The sequence below is a fragment of the Notolabrus celidotus genome, chromosome 17, assembly GCF_009762535.1.
Source record: "Notolabrus celidotus isolate fNotCel1 chromosome 17, fNotCel1.pri, whole genome shotgun sequence".
NCBI classification, from domain to species: Eukaryota; Metazoa; Chordata; class Actinopteri; order Labriformes; family Labridae; genus Notolabrus; species Notolabrus celidotus.
The window spans coordinates 20967317-20986628 of record NC_048288.1 but is presented as its reverse complement, the minus strand read 5'-3'; the positions used below and the strand labels follow the sequence as shown (position 1 = coordinate 20986628).

General features: G+C 40.7%; 1 protein-coding gene and 1 long non-coding RNA gene across 9 annotated transcripts in view; one reads left to right on the top strand and one right to left on the bottom strand.

Moving 5' to 3' along the window:
• Positions 1 to 19312, top strand: part of LOC117829301 — a 38414-nt gene that overhangs the window by 15251 nt on the left and 3851 nt on the right. The window contains exons 5-8 of one of the 8 annotated variants that reach the window (XR_004634607.1): positions 2556 to 2628; positions 2732 to 2907; positions 6162 to 6236; positions 6586 to 7230. This is a non-coding gene — a long non-coding RNA (uncharacterized LOC117829301). Of the gene's footprint in view, positions 1 to 2555; positions 2629 to 2731; positions 2908 to 6072; positions 6237 to 6516; positions 7231 to 16272; positions 17144 to 19312 lie in introns of those variants that run through there. The other 7 variants (XR_004634604.1, XR_004634605.1, XR_004634601.1 and 4 more) reach the window with 7 other exon arrangements.
• en2a (engrailed homeobox 2a) lies at positions 8402 to 12059 on the bottom strand. The gene is made up of 2 exons (XM_034706927.1): positions 11206 to 12059; positions 8402 to 9361 (listed from the first exon to the last, which is right to left on the bottom strand). Exons 1-2 carry the CDS (start codon positions 11690 to 11692, stop codon positions 9042 to 9044), a joined length of 807 nt encoding a protein of 268 aa, XP_034562818.1. The 5' UTR covers positions 11693 to 12059; the 3' UTR covers positions 8402 to 9041.

Here is a 19312-nt window from a genome sequence, read left to right as displayed (position 1 = left end):
CCCCTGGCATGGAGGATCCTCAGCTTTGATCAGTGGAGGGTGGAGGTGCTGATCCGACCTCAGTGGGGCCAAAGGCCACCCCCTCTCTGCCCTGTTTACCCTGCACTTGGCTGCTGCTGACACCTCCTTCCGGAAAGAACCAGGGGGTGGTGGGTTAGTTTGGGCATGGGGGGATACCATGACCTGTCTAGACACCGTTACTTGTTGCCCTGGTGTTGCCAAGGGGACGTGATGAACTTTGACCTCAAATGTAGTTGGTTAGAAACCACTCAGGTCATCCTAGGAAGTCATTTTTTTTCTATTTAATTTTCTGGGTTGGGGGTGGGGAAACAGGGCGGGGGTACGGATGTGACCCACATAATACACAATCTGCTGTGAGGGACACAAGAATGAGTTTGTTGGTGAAACTTCCTTTTGTAGTTTTAATAAATTGTGTGACATTTTCTGTCAGCGTACAGGACGTCAGGATGGTTAGATGGAGAACAATATTGCTGACAGACGTAGCGGTTAAAATCTGAAACGACAGGTCTTTTTGGCCTGACTTCTTCTGATCCCATGATGACTCTTTTTGAAGGACGAATTTTGTTTTTTCTTTTTTTATTTAAGGGGTAATTTTACAAGATTTTTGATTCATGATTTTTTTTTTCTTACTTTTCTTAAATTGACATTTTGGAGATTTCATTTAGCATGTGCAGTAAGTATATTTTCAATTTAATCCCTGACTTATCCTGTTAATTCTAATATCAATCAAACAAACTATAAGTAAGTCCAAGTAAAATATGCTGACATTGTTTTTGAATTTTTTATTTACCTTGCTGAGTAAAACTCTTCAACCAGAGTTGTTGAATATTGTTTTAGGATCAGATTTTTTTTAATGTTTGCCTTGATGACCCTAAGACAGATTTCAACCTCGGGCAGGCATACAGTTATTTTGCTGCCTTTTTAAGCCAATTGTTTCATACATTAATCCATCAAGTTGTGTGTGATTTTTAAGATTATAAGAATATAAAAAAGTGCAGCTCTTAATAATGTGCTGCTTTTGAGGTTTCATTATGATTCTTGCCTGACTGAACAGAGGAATACATGATTTCAAGTTGAAGATTTAAAGATAATATTAAATTATCAATGACTATCTGAGCCAAAATATTAGTAAATTAACGAATGGACACAAATGCTGATGTACAGTTCAGATCTGCTCGCTGATTAATAAGTAAGGCACCCAACAATGCCAGAAATGTTATCTAAGTAGACTTTTTATAGGAGTGGTAGCTTATACTGAGAATCATTTTTGCTATCATTCGGAAGCGGTCAGCAAATTATAACCTGTGTGTTTACTCTCTTGCGATGTGTGGCCGTGCATGCATGAACATGTCGTTGGTGTTGTTTCTTAGCTATCACATATCCTAATTCGTCCTCTACCCGGAGTCTCTTGTTTTGACCTGAACCACAACAAGGCCCAATATGTGAATTGGCTTTGATGTTTAGGCTGTTCCTCCAGGAGTGGGTGTAGCGATTCCACCATCATGGCCGCCGCTCCCAACCCCGCCCTCTTGTCTGCCACTCAGGAACAGTTAAAATGGCAGCATGCAGCAAAATGAGTGAGAGGGAGAAGGAGAGAGACGCCCACTACTGCGAGCTCAGGCATGGTTGACTGAGCCGCAGCTCGCCTGTATGCCAACTCAAACCGAGATGATTATTTTTGGTGTCTTTGGCCGTCTGAGAACAATGTAGAATCTGAGGAAGTCTAGACAGGTAGATGGTGCTGAAATCAATGATGGGTGAACAGCTTTTGTCACCCCTTTATCCAAAACCAGCAGTTCACAATAATGCTCTATTTCAAGACACATTTCATCAGGGTATGAAACTAAATGTTGCTGAATGTTGTCTTATTTAAAATGTTGATTTTTTTATCAATTAGATTGATATAAGCAGAACTAGCGAAGCCATGGCTTTTCTATTTTCATAGTACACACGTAACCAAACAGACCACACCTTTCTTTTGGTTCATTGTGACCCTTACTTCAATATGAAATGTCCTCTTTTGCTCTCGACTTCAGTCTTTGGAGCGCTTCCATTTTATTGTTCTAATTCTCGCCTGCAGTCTAGCACAATGTGTTCAGGCCCTCTCCGATCATCCCAGAGTGCTCTTCTTTGTAGCATATAACATGAAAAAACTAGCTTTGTTTCACATATACTGTAAACTTGTCTTTGAGGTAATGTCTTAGTTTGAGTTTCAGCATTAGCTGAGGCATCCTTTGTATTCTGAAGTGCTACTGTTCAGTATTTCAGTACTATATTCATTTTTAATGTACAGAGAACAAAGTGCTATGATCAGTGACCACTGTAAGCCTTTGCTCTTTGTCAAACAGCCCTATGCATGCGCTTATTATGTCATCCAGCTAATACCAATTAAAGACTGTATGCCACGTCCAACCCAACGCTGTTTCAATGAGCTGGAGACGCATTTAACTGGATCAGAGTGTACATGTGTGTATCCAGCTTCAGTAAACAGTCTGAAATTAAGTATTACACCCATTCATTTTAAATCCTCGCAGGTCTGGCCTCCACTTCATAACAACTCCATTGCAAGGCATCCCACATCCAAACTGCAGGGAGGAGAATTTTAAGGTAAATGTCCAAATCCTCTATTTTTAGGTCTTCCTACTCACTCTGAATGACATTTTATTATTGGCTCGTGGTGTGAATGTGTATTTTTCTCTTCCCTCTGCAGTGCAGAGAGCCGCTGGTGAAACTAGGAAGGAAGATGTCATGCTAAGGATGGGTTTTGGTGATGATGTTGCTACTGTTGATGCAGCATCGAGCTCTCACTTTGTGCCTCTGTCAGCTATGATGCGTAACCACAAAGTGAGTGACAGGCCAGTCCCCAGGGAGAGCAGGGGGCCTGAGGTGAGTCAGATGTATCCTTGACCCTGTCGAGCTGTGTCAGCAAGCAACACAAACTCAGTAAGAAAAGCCAGAAATGGCATGACTGTACACTGTACATCTTAATTTCGTATGTAGAAGAATCTAAGACAAACTAAGAAACACTACCACCTTGACTGTTCCTGTTCAAGACTTCTTAATTTTTTTTACAGCACAAACTCCCTCAACTTATGAATTATGTAATTATAATGCAGAATTTCACATTACCACTGATACCTTTGGTACCTTTCCTGAATTAATTTTTACCAGACTACAGAAAGTTTCACTTTTCTGTGATGTTACTTAAAACCCGTCTGAAATAAGAACGTAGTGTAGATTTGTGTATGTTTTCAACAGTCTTTAATTCAGAGAATGGCACAAACAGCGTTGAACACACAAGTCCAGGTTCTAACTTTGATAAAAGACGTCAGAGGGAGGAAACATTTCTGCATCCTTCTGAGGAGTCAGAATTTATACTTAAGTTTCTTTATTTCAAGTATTTATGATAGCTTCATTTAAAGTTTCGATCTCAAAGATTCCTCGAACAGGTAAGTATGCATTTATAAAATTTCATTGGTTTAAAGTTTTGGTAAAGGAACTCAAGGACAAAAAGAGAAAACCTCTGTTAGGATATGTTATTTTAAGAAACATGGCCGAACAGTAAATCAACAACAACCTGTGAAGATGCGAGACCTGAAGCTGATCAAACACGAGGAGCCATTTTTTGTTGGTCGAACATTTGGAAAAATATATTCCACGCAAAGGCTTTTCATATTAAAAACTGTGCAGTTTATATTCTGTTAAACTTTTTCCTGGTTGATAAAGAAATTTAGGACGAGACTCATCTTGTTTTTCTATTCTCCATATTACTCGTGCTGTTTGAGAGAGCAGGGAAAGGCAACTGTGATATATTTTATCACTTGTGTTGCATCGCTTGTAGTGCTCCAACAATAATTTTTAGAAACTGTTATGTTGATCAACAGGAAATCAACCTTTGACTGTTCGATTATTTATGGCTTGAAATTCAACAAACAGAGGTGCAAAACTCTTACTGGCTCAGTCTTGTAAACTTTGAAGATCTTTTTTTTTCTGTTTTGCATCGTAAAGAAAAAGATCTTCAGGTTTTTGAAAATGTGTTGAAAAAAAAGAAACAATATTGAGACGCCAACAAACTGTGATGATCGTATTGGGGGGATTTTCGGTTATTTTAAATTGAACTAAGAACTGACAGTAAAAATGACACCATTAAAATGTTTTCTTATTTTTAAACTCCAATGTGTTAAGCATGAACACTTAAAAATGGAAGAAAATCTGTCAACGTTTGATGACTTTACAATATAAATTTGCTGGCTCTGTAAGGAATTTCAGCTTCCATTTGGGGAAGTTTCAACACACTACTTTACAAAGTTTGAAGTCAGCATGTGCTTTTAGAGTTCCGGGAGTTTGTCTTGATCTGTTTGCTTGTAACAGCAGGTGGTTTTACAAAAGCCACCATCAGTGTGATATCACATGCAGTCTGCAAACAAACATGATCAAAGATGGGCAAATGATGCAATATGCTTTATCGTCAAGTTGTAAGTTGTTAATTCATCTTAAATGCCAATTCTTTCTGTGCAATTGTTTCCTCTTTTCCCTCATTACTTCCACAGTTTTTCTCCAATGAAAAGTGATCTTTGTCATAACACATTCTTCATACACACTGTAGACAACAAATGCTGTTGGTCAACAATGTTTTAAACAACTTTACGGAGTTTAAGATTCAACATTTCCTGTTTTTATTCACGCCCGGAGCAGCAAACATTTTTTCCTGAACCCAGACATGGGAGCTACATGGGAAGAAGTACAAGGACACTTGTTTTTCCTGAATTTCGTTAAGTGAACAAAAAGAATCCTCACAGAAAAGTCTTGCATCTCCTTTTTACTTTTTTTCAAGGAGGTCGCTCAAACACGGTGTGTGAAATGAGAGTTGCCTGGGTGTGACTTTTCCAGAAAGCATCCGCTTGCTATTGTCTGCCTAGTCAACTTCTGCAGGCCCCAGCGCCCTGACTTCCATACATGAGAGATCAAGGGTTACCAAGGTGCTTTTGAGAGAGGAGGGCTCAGTGTGAGCGGGGACAAACCGGTCCACAAAATACTCATTTCCTTTGCATGTTAGGTGCCCTAGTGGGGCTTCAGACGGGGTCACTGACAGCCTCTGGGGTAGAGTTTTCTTTTTCTTTTCTTTTTTCTTCTTTCGTTGTTCTTAATGAAAACTGTTGCTCGCCTTTTCAGTGGCTTGCTTTCTGCCTCCTGTGTACAGTACAGGGCTTGATAATGTGTTGAGTTTGTCCTAAAGAAAGTTTGTTCAGACTCTAGCTGTTTATCCGGAGCCAGACAGAGGCACCTCATGTAGAAAAGGTAAAAGTAATTCTGTCCACCTCTCATTCTTGCCGAAAAGTTCAGTCACTGAGCCACGGCATTAACTTGTATTCTAACAAGATTAAAATATATTCGTCCTGGGGATTAGCATAGTTAGGTGTCCTTTCGCCTCTTTTTTTTTCCTGCACTGGTGCGGTGACAGTGGGCTTTGATCTGTGTTGCGAGGCAAGAGTCCTGGCTTGGACCTAGCCATTCGAGTGCCAAGTGTGAAATTGGCCTGATGTCATCCCCATTCTTCACCTTTTACATCTTTCACCACTTTAATTATGTTTCCGCCACAAAGCCCGGGCACCTCTGAGCAGATTCCACTCTGGCCGGAGGAAGCATTTAGAAACTGTGGGTAAATGACACAGTAGGGGAAGGGGGGAGGACGGTGGGAGAGGTCATAGCAGGATGGGGGCTCTTTTGTGTTTGGAGGTAGACATTGATACTTCCCTGATGTATCCTGTGCTCACTTCCATTTTTACAGCATGTGAACTTCTCCCGATCTGTCTCCAGAAACAAACTTTTGTTCCAGACATCTTTAAAACTTCTTCATCCAGTCCCAGAAGAAGTGTTTAATTCTCGGTGTTATCTTCCCAGATTACTTTTAAATTATGGAATTCTTTTTCTTCATGGCAGAACAAGACTTTTTTAGTTTCGTAGAGTGGGTTAAAGGCCCAAACAAGCTCCACTTCTGGCCACTTGACCTCTTTGATTTTCACTTCTAGACCAATAACTTTTCAATAAAAGCTTTTTGTTCCAGGAGAATGTGCCCATGCATGCAGCCTTTTCCAGCTTCAGCTATTGTTCATGCATTGGTGTCCCTATCTGAACTTCAGGGAGCTCTCCTGCCTGTGAATATTTTGATGAAGGTTCCTATTGATGCACTGAATGAAGGACCAAAACAACAAGGGGTATGTGTGCATGTGAGGAGGAAGAGAAATGAATGAAGTGTGTGGGGACGTGTGCGTGCCAGGCAAGAATAAAATAAAACAGAGTGATAGTATGATGTGAGTGTGTGTGTGTGTGTGTGTGTGTGTGAGAGTGAGTGAGGGGGAGAGTAAGAGTTGGTGAGTGAGAAATCTGTGTGTGGAGAATGGGTTACTGAGGGGAGGGAGGGGGGGAAACCAGCCACCTGCAGCCATGACAGGCTTTGACCTTCATTGCTCTCTCTCTCTTTCTCTCTCTCTCTAGTGTGTCCCCCTCCCCTCCTCTCCCCTCCCTCTCTCTCTCCTTTTGACTCTCATTTCTGCCCTGCGATAGAAGCCCAGGCCCTTTTCAGAAGCGGCGAGGAAGACTGACCGTCGTGGAGACAGTGCTGGGAGCAGCCCTATCTGCTCCAATGCTAGTCACTGGCCGTTAGACATGGCGTTCAAAGACTAGCGGTGCAAGTATGGAAATGCAGATCAGGCATTGTTGGGGAAACATGCCTGGGAATTGTTCAAGGCTTTCCCTTGCATAATGTTTGGATGCTTTTGCAAATGTTTTAATCTCAAAACCCATGAATTTGATCCTCCATGAATGTGATCCTGAATGAGTGGGCGTCTGCATGGAAAGGATTGTCATGCTGTGCAAAATAATGTTTGTGATTACATTTGTGAGTGTTTGACATCTGGCAGCATCTATTTGAAAGTATCATTGTATGTGTTCCTCTTTTTTGGACAATTTTAGCCATTAAGGCATTTCTTTTGATAATTTATTATTCCTGTAGAAGCTAAGGATTGATTGAGGATCACGTGAAAAAAAATGGACTCTTGTTTGACAAAACGCTGCAACAAACTTGTTTGTGTATAATATTCAAGGTTTATTTACTCTTCTTTTGCAGTTTTCAGGAGGCAGTTAATTACACAATTAATACATGATACAAATTATGTACATTTATACCAAAGAATACTTCAACATAAAATAAAAAATAGCATTGTATTCTACAACTCTGTGTTGTAATTTCATTTAAACATGTTCATATATAGATAGATATACGCTGATGAGTAAATTCAATATGTCGTACCAGCAGTTTTCATAAAGGCATTAAACTTGAATAGTCTGCATTTGAAGTAATACTGCTTCTCTGATTCGGCACAGTCATGTTTCATAAAAAGTTCACACCTGAACTTTAAGGCAAAGTGTGTTTCTGTTTGGTGGATTTTAATTCACACACACTTTTTGCAGATACACAACAAAAACACTTTGAAAGGCAAAAAAGTCCACAATTTGGTATGGATACAGTCTAAAACTTAGCTCGATCATACTTTCCTGTCGATAAAGACCAAAGTTTAAAAACACAGTTGTTTTTGCCCCAAGTACAACAAATTGCAGCTCTCATGCAAAGGCCCCATAAACTATTTTTCATTCACAAAAAGAAAAGAAAAAAGACAAACCAAAAAGAAGTTATTGCAAGATAAACAAGCAGTGTAAACACCTCAGATATCTACTCTAAAGCAACACTGGTCATTGGATAGATTTTTTTCTCAATATAATCTATATAAATACACATATGAAGTCCTTTCAACAACAATAAGAGATTTCCAACATTTGTAATACAGTCACTGACGGATTTGCCTTCTTTTATGATATATGGATATGCAATAAAACTGTATATAGAGAGAAAGATTTGACAAGAACATCCAATAACCTGCATTTAAAGTCTATACTCAGTGCGCAAATGGTTGTCGTCATTGTCTTTATGCTACAGAGTTGTTTCTGTGACTTTAAAGGCAGCATCATAGCCTTCAATGCATTTAGCTACAAAACATGATTCATATTGCTATTCAAAAACTATAATAGCTGCACTGATGCATTTGCAAAACGAATGAAATACGCACATATTTGTTTAAAGGCTATGAAACGAGCACACATGTAAGCAAAAGCCTAACCTTTAGTTAAGTGGCGTGTTAGAAAAAATCCCTACCTCTCTCAGTCACTTTTAAAAACTGTCCCTGTGAATTTATTTATTTTTTTACAAAAGCGTATCAAAATTCAGATTCTGCCCAATTAGGTCTGACTTTCCAAAATATAAGCACCGTCCAAAATCCTCTGTCCGTTTTTACACATACACAACAAAGGAAAGCAACAAAGCATGGACATAAAACACTCGTGTTAGCATTTATTTAAATTCACAGTAGCCTGGATGCAGCAGAAAAATATTCTTTGGACTTCAGTATGCTCACTTCACTGACAGATCGAAGTGTCAGTTTCAAAGTATGATGACAATCATGGTTAGCAGTATAGGCCTATAGAAAAAGAAGGGTGTTAGCATTTGAAGCTACCTCCTGGAGGGGGGGGACGACAAACAATGAAAACATACCTTTATACAACATCTTTTATAGACGTGATATTGCAGAAATATCTCTATTTTTTTTAAACAATTTATGCTGGTATACTCTACACACTGGCCCTTTATTCGATGAAATTATTGCATTGTAGGCTTAACAAAACCTCCCGTATAACGAAAAATCGCTATAATATTCCTATAGGAGCCTATAGAGAGCTATGGTGTTATTAAATATTCCTGTAGGGACTCTTACTGTGTCTTTGAAGTATTTCTGTGTTGTTTTGGGCCCTTGGTGTATCTGCAGTGATAGTAATAGAGCTTTATTGTATTTGTATCTGCTGTGGTACCATTAAATATTCCTGTAGGTAGTGATATCTCTATATAATCTATCATAGGATCACTATAGGTTCTTTTTCGTCATGGAGGCTGCTTGTGACTTCTCTGGAAATCAATCGCTGTCTGATTTTTCGTCCTTCGACGAGACGGTGGCGTGATTGTACAGTCCCTGTGCCATCAGGTGCAAGGCCAGGGAGTTCTTTGCGCCGGTGGCCTTCTTGATTTTGGCCCTCTTGTTCTGAAACCAGATCTTGATCTGGGACTCGTTCAGGCCCAGCTCCTGCGCCAGGTTCTGCCGCCTCTGCTCGGTCAGATAGCGGTTTGTCTGGAACTCTGATTTCAGTCTTTGCAGCTGCTCTGCTGTGAAGGCCGTACGTGGTCGCTTGTCCTCTTTGCTGGCTGTTTTCTTCTTTGGTTTTCGAGATCTGGGGCCTGCAGTGGGGGGAATATGGGGGTGTGGGGGGTCACAGAAACAAAAACATTGTTTATTTAGTATTCATCAGTTATCATCTACGCAGAAAACAAACCCTAAGTCTTTTCCACGTGCAAGGTTTATTTTTTTTACATTATTTTCCTTGATTGTTAGGTTTTCTCACCAAAGACGCACCCATATAGACCTACATCAAGTGTAGGCTACTACTCCATATTTTGGATAGAATCTAAAACGTGCTTAAAATCTGTTTTTGAAGGTAAACTCAGATCATGCACATTTTTATTTCCAAAATGGAGAAATAAGTAAACAGAATTGTTTATATACATATTTAATCATTAGCTAACTGTGTATTTTAATCTATTTTTGTTTACAATATTCCACCAAAAAAAAGATTTATCGTATCCCTAAATGTGGCACACTTGTTAAAAAAACACAAGTTTGATTGTAAAATGTTGACACGTCCATTGAAAATATACACAAGTAGCAGCAAACTCCCCTCCCACTCTGTTTCTGTCCCTCTTCCTCGCATACACACACATACGTACGTACGTACGCTCTCTCTCTCTCTCTCTCTCTCACACACACACAAACGCACACATCTCTTTCTGTAGTAATATGGAATTATCAACCAATAGGACGACAGTGTTGGGGGAAAAATTCTCAGCCACTTTTTTTCTAGTTAAATCCAGGATTCATTTCAGCGCCACTACTCTACATCTCAGTTTTTGTGGGTCACTTGAAAAAAAGCTCCTCAATGGGACAAAACGTGAGCAGAATGTGAGCAGCATTAGATCCACATTAATTTTCCATCCGGGCGGAGGCCTGTTTTGGAAGAGCTTTGGACTGACTAAGCGCTTGTTCTCCTCTTCCAAAGAGAGGAAAACATTCCTGATACAACATAACACAGGCCGAACCTCTTTACTGATGAATCAGCGTGTGTGTGTGTGTATGTGTGTGTACATCAAAACTGCGGCTACAACTCGTAGTAGTCGCCTACGCCACTCCATACAACGTTACATAATGCATGAGAACAAGTTGTACTCCACTTTTGATGGATACTTGGATTAAAAACACAACATATGAATCTTTCTGAAGACTCAGGGGTTGTATCATTTGTTTTCTTGTAAATAAAGTTTAGAAATGAGACCAAAACTTACAAACATGGATGGGCTATGCTATGGGAGCGTCCATTGCCAAAAACATGCATTTTTAATCCATCCCAAACACAACTCGCAATGTAAGCAGCAAACCAGCAAAGACACAAGCACCAAAATATTTTGCAACCCTGCACATGATGCAGAAGACGTAAAAACCTGTCAGCGCGCTCATGTTTAGTATATGTAGTACCCCAATATTATCATATGCATAACACCGAGGAAATTTGCGAGAAGACTGTCTGGATGGGACCATTTGGCTGCAGAAAATATCATGCGTAAATGTAAAAAAAGGCGTTTGTTTTTGTATTTTTTTCTGTACGATTAAAACTTAAAAATTGAAGTAACTTCAGCCGTTTTAAACTTGATATTTTTCTATCTTTAAAAAACGAAAACAGGCCTACTTTCGCCAGAGCCAATTTTTATTTGTTTTAATCTTTTACGTGGATTTTTCTGTACACTGAATTATGAGGTGATTTGTACGTAATTTACCATAGGCTCTGTGGTTTGCGTGAAATGTTATTTCCATAAATTCTGACAGCTTACATTTTTAGAAAATTGTCTGGTTTCGCTGCACAGCACGGTTCGCTTCTCTCAGCTCGGGAGAAGTCGGTCAAGGCATCCGGGGTCAGTGTTACGGGGTATTTCAGGTTACCGAGAGTAATATAGTTTAAAACGCATGCACCAACCTGAAGAAGGCCTGTCCGAGTATCGGGTGCAGTAGACCCAGGCCGGCCACAGCATGGGCTTGGACTGGGACGGGTTTGAGCTGGCTTGGGAACTGTCTGAGTCTGAGCTTAGGCACTGGTCTCCGTTGTCCCCGCGGGGTTTCAGGGGCTCCTCGGCGACTATAACGGGCTTCTTGGTCCCGGTGACTGCATGAGGAGTGGAGGTCCCTTCCGCCGGCACCGTGCTCCCCACAGGCTCGGTCTGAGGGGCGACGGGGCTGTTGTGGCTCTCCCGCGATGCCAGGCTACTCTCTTCGCTGTTTGCGGCTCCGTCCTTTTTACGCCCGAAATCCGGCCGCAGGATGTTGTCGATGAAGAAATTGGTGACCCTGTGAGGGATCTGCGGGTTCCCCGGCGCCTGTAACAGGGGAAGGATGGCTCTGTTGGATTCATCCGCCGACTCCTGCCGCTCCACCACGTCTCTGTTACCGTGATCATTTTCTTCCATACTGATTCCGCTTTACGCTCTTTAACCCCTTTATCGCTCTCTCTGTTGCAATAAAAATTGCAAAGAACTTCGGGAAGGGAATTATGAAGGAAAAAAACTGCACGCGTAAAATAAATAAAAAAATAAACTCAAATTCTAGTGAGTGCCTCGGACACCATGCAAAGCCTTGCGATAGTGTCCTCTGAGAAAAGCATACTTTTTCACATATATTCCCTCACTCTCGGGTTACAGCTGCTATCGCAGAGCTAAAACATGTGCCATTTGCGCACCATGCAGTTTCTAGTTATCCAGTTTGAGTGCGCTCAGCAGTGCCTACGCCTAAGCTAAACTAAGGGTAAATAAAGAGGCTGCTAAACTGATGCTCTAATACTCTCACTCTGGAGTTTTGTTCTTATTTTCAATACGAGCCCCCCGAGTGACGTTTTCCCACCGTCCTCCCAGACACGTGCCTTGGACCAATTGGAGGGCAGAAACTAGGCCACGTGATGCAGACTCCAGAGCAGTCCACAAACGCCCATCCTCGCCTTAGTAAAGGGAAAGAGTCTTGGACTGACGGAGAGAAGCCTCATTTAAATCCAGTGCATGCGCCTAGATACTCCCAATAATCCATGTGTGTTTAAGAACCTGTAACTTAATTTTTTGGAGTTTTAGTTAGCAAAGAATACACGATGCGCGTCACAGTGTGTGTTTGGTAAAACAAAGGCAGGTTGAAGCATCGCTTGTCATAGTGGGCTATGGGGACCCCCGGGGTTTCTGCCTGCAGGGCAGGGAGGAATTCCCAGTAAAATGAATAATAGTACATTTTACCATCATCTTAATGCGCTTTAACACAACTTCCATGTAGAGAAGTTTCAATTTGACACTTATAGACAAGCACATTTCAATACAATCCAAATTAAAACTATAATAAAACGGCTCATGCAGGCCAAATAGCCAAAAGTGAAATGGCCTAATGGGGATGCATTGGGGAGATCTTTCACATGGACATTTTTAATACATGTGTCTTTATCGTCACACAATGCAACTCTGCAAACGCACTAATGTATTGGGAAGAGGATCTACAACAGTCCACCAGAATTAAAGGTTATTTGAACACCTGTAAGGGGACTAACCAAAGTCAATTCGTCGTGACCAAGGTTAAACGCAGAAAACAAAACTACTGCATGTCTCACATGTCTCTATGCTCACATTTTCAGCCGGGGTTTTTGAAAAGATGTTGTCACTACAATATGAATTTTATCCGACTGTTTTTCCTTTTTTAAAATCTGCTACAATAACACGCCATTGGTTGTATAAGAATTGCACCCCTTCTGTTTTGCAGGATAAATGACATGTTGCATCCAGTCGCCTCAGAATTTCAATAAAATGCATGCAAACTGAAACGTAACTGCAAAGTTGCTTTTATGTCTGCTTTCAACGCGCATAAAGTATATTAAGTATTATTCCTTATACTCTCATGTTCGCCTGTCGTGACGCTGCGCTCGACCAAGAACTGGGTCCATATCCCTTTAAAAGAAATCAGTGATGCAAACAAACTGTTTTGTGCACGGTGTTCAGGGTACCGAGTCGCGCCAAAGACAAAACTTTGAGTAACTTTGCTGACCAGCGCGAAGTTTGTGTTTCCCCTCCCAGGACTCCACTGAGCTGCAGGGACGGAGCTGCAGGGACGGACCTGCCGCTTCTCCGACTGCGTGGTGTTTCAACCGGGGCTGCGCGTAAAGGAAAGGGGGCACCGAGGAGGACCAGAGGAGCTGCATGACAGAGACTGAGTGAGGAGAATTTGAACAATCTGGTTGGAAAGTCACTTTGCAGGATTAAAAAACAAAAATTACTGCAAGCATCGCTCGCTCTTTATGTGTTTGAAGGGAATGGAGTTTATCCAGATTTCCTTAATGGCCACATGGAGCTACTTTGTGGTATAGTGTTATTGTTGTGCACAAGAGGCCGGATTTCTGTTATGATATGATTAGAAAATGTACATTAATTTGAGCTGTGGAGACCTTTGTAATTAATTTCTGTACTTTTTGGTTGCTTGTTTCAGTAATCCCTTTTCTAAACTATTGTATTAATTTGTATTTTTGGTACAAAAGCCCTGAATTTGAAGCACCGGACTAGGTCAGGTGTTGTCCAGCGTAAATCACCTCATGCCAGACTTAGCCTTTGTTCATTACACGCTCTCTGCAAAATTGCAGAAGACAAAAAGCCACGTGTTAATGGCTAAAATATTTGTTTTGGTGTAGTTTGGATATTGCGTCCAAACGCGCACTGACAGTGACAGCTCAAATGCACACATACTCAAAAAATGCCCCATCATTGGATCCAATAGGATCTCTGGGCATTGATTTCCATTTAAAAGTGAATTCTTTCCACTGTGTATTGCTGCGGTTTGAAGAAAACCCTCATCAAAAAATCTACCTGTGCACCAGCCTCCTATCTGCTCCCAAATATCTCACATGTCCACATCACAAAGGGCCCATCCGAGCTCTCCCGTCGGCTGCTGCAGCGAAAGTTGGGAGTGAAAGATGTAATTAGACAGGCCACTCTCATGCTGCGATTGTTTCTCACTTGTGAGGGGAAGCGCAGATTAATGTTGAGCGCTAAATAAGCAGCAGACAATGGAGGCACAGACAGGCCGCTACCGCCTGGGCTTGGCCTCTAACCTCCCAGCAAAACAGAGGCTGTCTGGAGGAAATGACACCATTTCAGCCTCTGAATTATAATAAGAGCCCGTGTGCACGCAGTTAAATCTCAACATTTGAACAGTCATACCAGTCTGTATGAAAGCCATGGAATCATTTTACCTCTCAAAAAGAACATTTGGTTCATTTGCTTCTACTTTGGCAACAAAAAAATGCTTGGATTGATCGGGTATGGTCATTCTTACGCACAGGATCTATCCCTTTCAAGGAAATCTGGAAATATTTGAAGTACTGTGTGCAGAATGATCTCACCCTACTTCAGATTTTTTAACAGGAAAACAAACTTGCAACACATTAGTTAAGTGTATTTTTGCAGTGTATTTTTAGATGACTTGTGGTGGATTGTGATGTCTGCTCAGTTTTTGCTTGCTTATATTTTGTCTGTGGTTGTGAAAAAAATAGACAAATGGTGTAATGTTCCAGTGGAACAGCATTGTTATAATATCTATATGCACTTTATTGTTTGTGACTCCTATAGTTTGACATATAAGTCTCACTTTTCTGCTTGTGATGAAAATAAACTGATGTCCTGGTCGGTTAAGGGTTAAAGCAGTGCTGTAGTAGTCTGTTGATTTGCATGGTACGGTATTGTTTGTGTTCAGTTTTATTTTTCCAGTGAAACTCGTTTAAAAATCGACTCGTATAAATCTGTTAGAGCTTCACTTCATTTGTCTGCCTTATTTTAACTGTTGTCTCTTGTATTGTAGTTTTATTGTGCTTCGCCATATCGGCCATGTGGTTGCCATAAGACAGGGACCCCATATATCTATAGTCTACTGTTTTTACTTTCAGTTATATGGATAGTTACACAGAGAAGTGTCGTTTTCAAGGGCCACAATTTGTGATCACAGCTCAACTTTTGAACGCAGTCATTTTAAAAATCTACATCTTGGCCTGCCTTGTGCACACGCGCTGATTTGGTAGGAATCACCATAATTTTCTTTTACCTAAAACTGAGACACCATGTGCTTCAGTGTCTTTATGACATGCGTTCATGTGCCTACCCCATCAGGCTACAGTCGCTCGTTTTACAGACGTGTTGCTGATATTAAAAGTGTAAAACCTGTGCACGTGCTGTGGTTTCACATGTTGCAGGTGGAGACAGAAAAAGCGACTATATTCGACCAATTTATGATGATTTGGGACCCAGATATGTGCAGAAATCAAAGCAGCATATCTATCCCTTTTCATGCGCTCAATACAAATACTATTTGTATTAATAATAAACATTATTTGTTATAATTTGCTCCCCTGCAGCTCGTCACGTTATCTCCAAATAGCCGGCAGCAGGCCCACTTCAATCGATGATATGATGTTCTGAACAATCCCTGTTAAATTTACTATTAATTTACCCACACACGATCATTTTTTTCTTCTTTTTTTTTTTTTTTTTTTTTTACAATTTTGAAAGTTCAAAATTGATTGTGCAGCTTCATGTTGAAACACGGGCAAGATACAATAGTTATTTGTCATGAATATGTTGTGTTCTTGTTCATGGAGGCAGGAAACATTGATTATCTCACATGCCATGTTTGTCAGCTTGAACTGAATAAGTGAAACCTGCAGGTTTCTTCTCATGTTTATGTGCTTCAACGAAAGATATGTTTCCATGCATTAAAGGGTTAATGCTCAGTTTTTACGCACAGTTTGCGCATCTTAGTTTGTTTCTATGCAGCTTACAAATCAGCACAGGATTCATTTCATATTCACTTAAAGCTCCATACCCCTCCCTTCTTTTTCCTCCTCGCACACACACACATACACATATGATACACACCCCCTCCTTCTACTACTACTATAATAGATAGTACGCATTGTGCGCATGTGCCCTGTCCTTGAGTTCCTATAACCTATTTTCTTGCTCTGTATTTTCCTTGGTAGGATTGTCTTACACGTCACCAGCGCTCAGTACTATGGAGTACTACAAAAGGTGACGCGCTGAAGGAGGATTTGTGAATGGACGCCGTGATGTGTGCCAGCTCACAGATCAGAGGGCGGTGGGACCTCTGCAGATGCACCCTGAGCCCCCTCCCCTCCTCTCCCCTCCTCTTCCTCCTCCTCCTTCTACTCTTCTTCTACCCCACCCTTGCCCCAGTGCCTCCCCCTCCCTCTCCCTCTCCCTCCCTTACTCCTTTACTTCCCCCGGTCACCATCCCCTCCCTCCTGATGAATGGAGGTCTCTAAGATATCAGCCCTGTCACCATGCAGGGGTCGCACCAAATCCTCGCGCTTCCTGTGCCTTTCAAAACCTGAAAGCACGTCTCTGCTATTTGATGATCCTGTATGATTTTTTTTGTTGCTCTTTTGTGGGCCTGGAAGCTTGGCTGCCCCCGGTTTTTCCTCTTTTTAACCCGGGTCAGCCAACAGCACGGCAGCCGCATTAGCAGAGATTAGAAGTGGGCCTAATTGCGCGGAGTCTACACTGCACAAAGTTGAACAATTTGGAAATAAAATGTTAAAAAAATATTTTTAAGATTTTGAAAGCGAGTCTTGTCTTAGTCTAGTGCCTCGTTGTTTTCCAAAAGTAGTCTGTTTAAATAGGTTAGGTTGCAGATTTCATGTGAAGAAGTAGAAATATTAGCAACTTGATTGCATTGTGACATTGATGCCTCTTGTGTGAAGATAATATTTTTGAAGTGAAATATAGAAATCTCTGTCTGCTTAAAGGTCAATAATACTTCATTGTAGTGCTCAAATCTTGCTTAAAGGCTTTCACCGAAACATAGATTTTTTTTTTGTTACCTCCTAACCTACTTATAACCTTCCACAAGTACAAAAAATATAGTAAAATAAAATGTGGCTATTTTTTTTTAGAGGTTGTGATTTAAAACTCCAATTAATTATTTTTCCATCGTTGAATCAAAATATCCTCTCCTCCTAATGACTCATCTCACATCACTATATGCACATGATGTCTATATGATTTTTCCTTTTTGTTAGTGTTTTTACAGAGAAATCCTCCTGGTTGCCAAACAGCGGACTTTGGGGCCGCAGAATCTTCTGGTCTGAGCCCTTTATGGGTTTTAATAACTCTTAATCCGTCTGATCGCTCTGGCGTAGATAAGTCTCATTTGAATTGGGATTGTTCTTCAGGAGCGGCTCGTCTCAAACTGAGCTGAGCACAAACAACTGCACCACCCTGAGCGCAATTAAGGCCTCAGCTAAATGAGATGATGCTAATTGAATGCAGCTGAGTCCCCATCAGCAAACTCTGCAATGCTTCACTAGTAACATGAGAAACACGGTCAGTGGGAGATCAGTGGTTTCTTTTGACGTTTTTAAGAGTTAATATATCTTCAAACGCCCCAGAAAAAGTGGATTTGTCCTACAGAGAGTGGTTCAAAAAGAGGGACAGGAATTAAGACACACCACAAGAGCAGTAAGTTTGTGTGGCGAATTACGTCATGCTTGGCGCAGAGTGGTAAGAAACTAATATAGAGCAAATTGAAAAGAAGAGATTTTAGTGGCAAGTTTAGTTACTTTGTGATGCATTTATAATTTACAACACTATAATGTTATAATACCTAATATTTCTGGTATGATCCCATACCTTATTTTATCACTAAACAAAACTGTGCCATGAACGATAGAAGTCAGTTTCACAGTGTTTAATGACTGATCAGGAAGCTTAAAATTGTGACAGTCCATGCTGATGTATAACTTAAAATGAAACCAAAAATACAAATAAGTTAGACCAAAGAAAAAGAAGTCATAACGAAAAAAAAAACAAGCGAGAAAAGAATGAAACAAAACGGCAGCCCACCTTTTACCAAATTTGACCATATTTTTGCTTTAAATAAAATGCCACAAAAACACCATAGAGTTTAAGTTAGTTATTTCTTTTATTTTTATTTTCTTTGAAGCTGAAAATGAGTTTTTAAATAGACGTCCTTAATCCTAACTCTTCGCCCCATGCAGTGAAAAAGAATCAGGGTTGGCTCAAGAAAAAAAATACGCACAGAAAACCAATAGAGAGGGTTGACATTTTGGCATCCATTGATTACAATTATACCCAAAGTTTGTCACCTATATCTTTAGTCCTCCTATCAAAATAGAAACGTTCAAAGGAATCAGTGAGTTTGGTTTATTTCTAATCTCTTCACACAGGTTGTGAAATCCCCAGATTCCCCCCTCTGTATGGATCAGGGAGATTTAGTGTTATGTAGCAGCGTGATATTCAACTGGTGTCAGGCCCTCAGTGTTACTGTACTTTCTTCTGGACGTCTTACTTGTGACAGCAAAGAATAAACCTTCACGTGGTGGCTATTCCCGTCAGGTTAATGGGGTTGCATTCTCAGTCCTACAGAACAAATGGGTTCCCATGTTACATGACGGGGGTGTGAGGGGAGCTGAGGGGGTGCTGCATGCGAGTTCGTTAAACACCCCTCAAAGAAAATCCAGTGTAATGTAAAGCACCTGATCTTCTTTGACCAACACCCACTCAGCCCTGTGCCCCAAAAGTTTTGGTCGATGATGCCCCTCTCCGTGAGCATACAAGATGCTTGACGGGTTTTGCGTGGTCCAGATGCCTCGTGCACCTGTCTCTGCGTGCGTTTATGAGGAGGGAGGAACAAGTGGGAGAGAGACAGGTGGAAAGCACTTGCTGCAGAGTAAACTTTGAGAGCAGGTTGCAGGCGGGGCAGGGAAATTTCTTGAAGTTATTTATTACCAGACACCATACCAAAAATTCTTAGCAACACTTAATGCTTTGAATTAATTCATTTTAAGGTTTTTCCATCTAAATCTTGGACATTAAATGTGATGGAAGCAAATTGATAATCACTGGATCTTTTAAATTTAAAGAGGTTACCCTTAAATAGTATTCATCAAGCCACCAAGGCAGAGTTTTCAGTTTTCCAATTTTGACGAATACAGTCTCTCCAATCAAGTTGTTCCTCTCGTTTATTTCCGTTTCATTCTA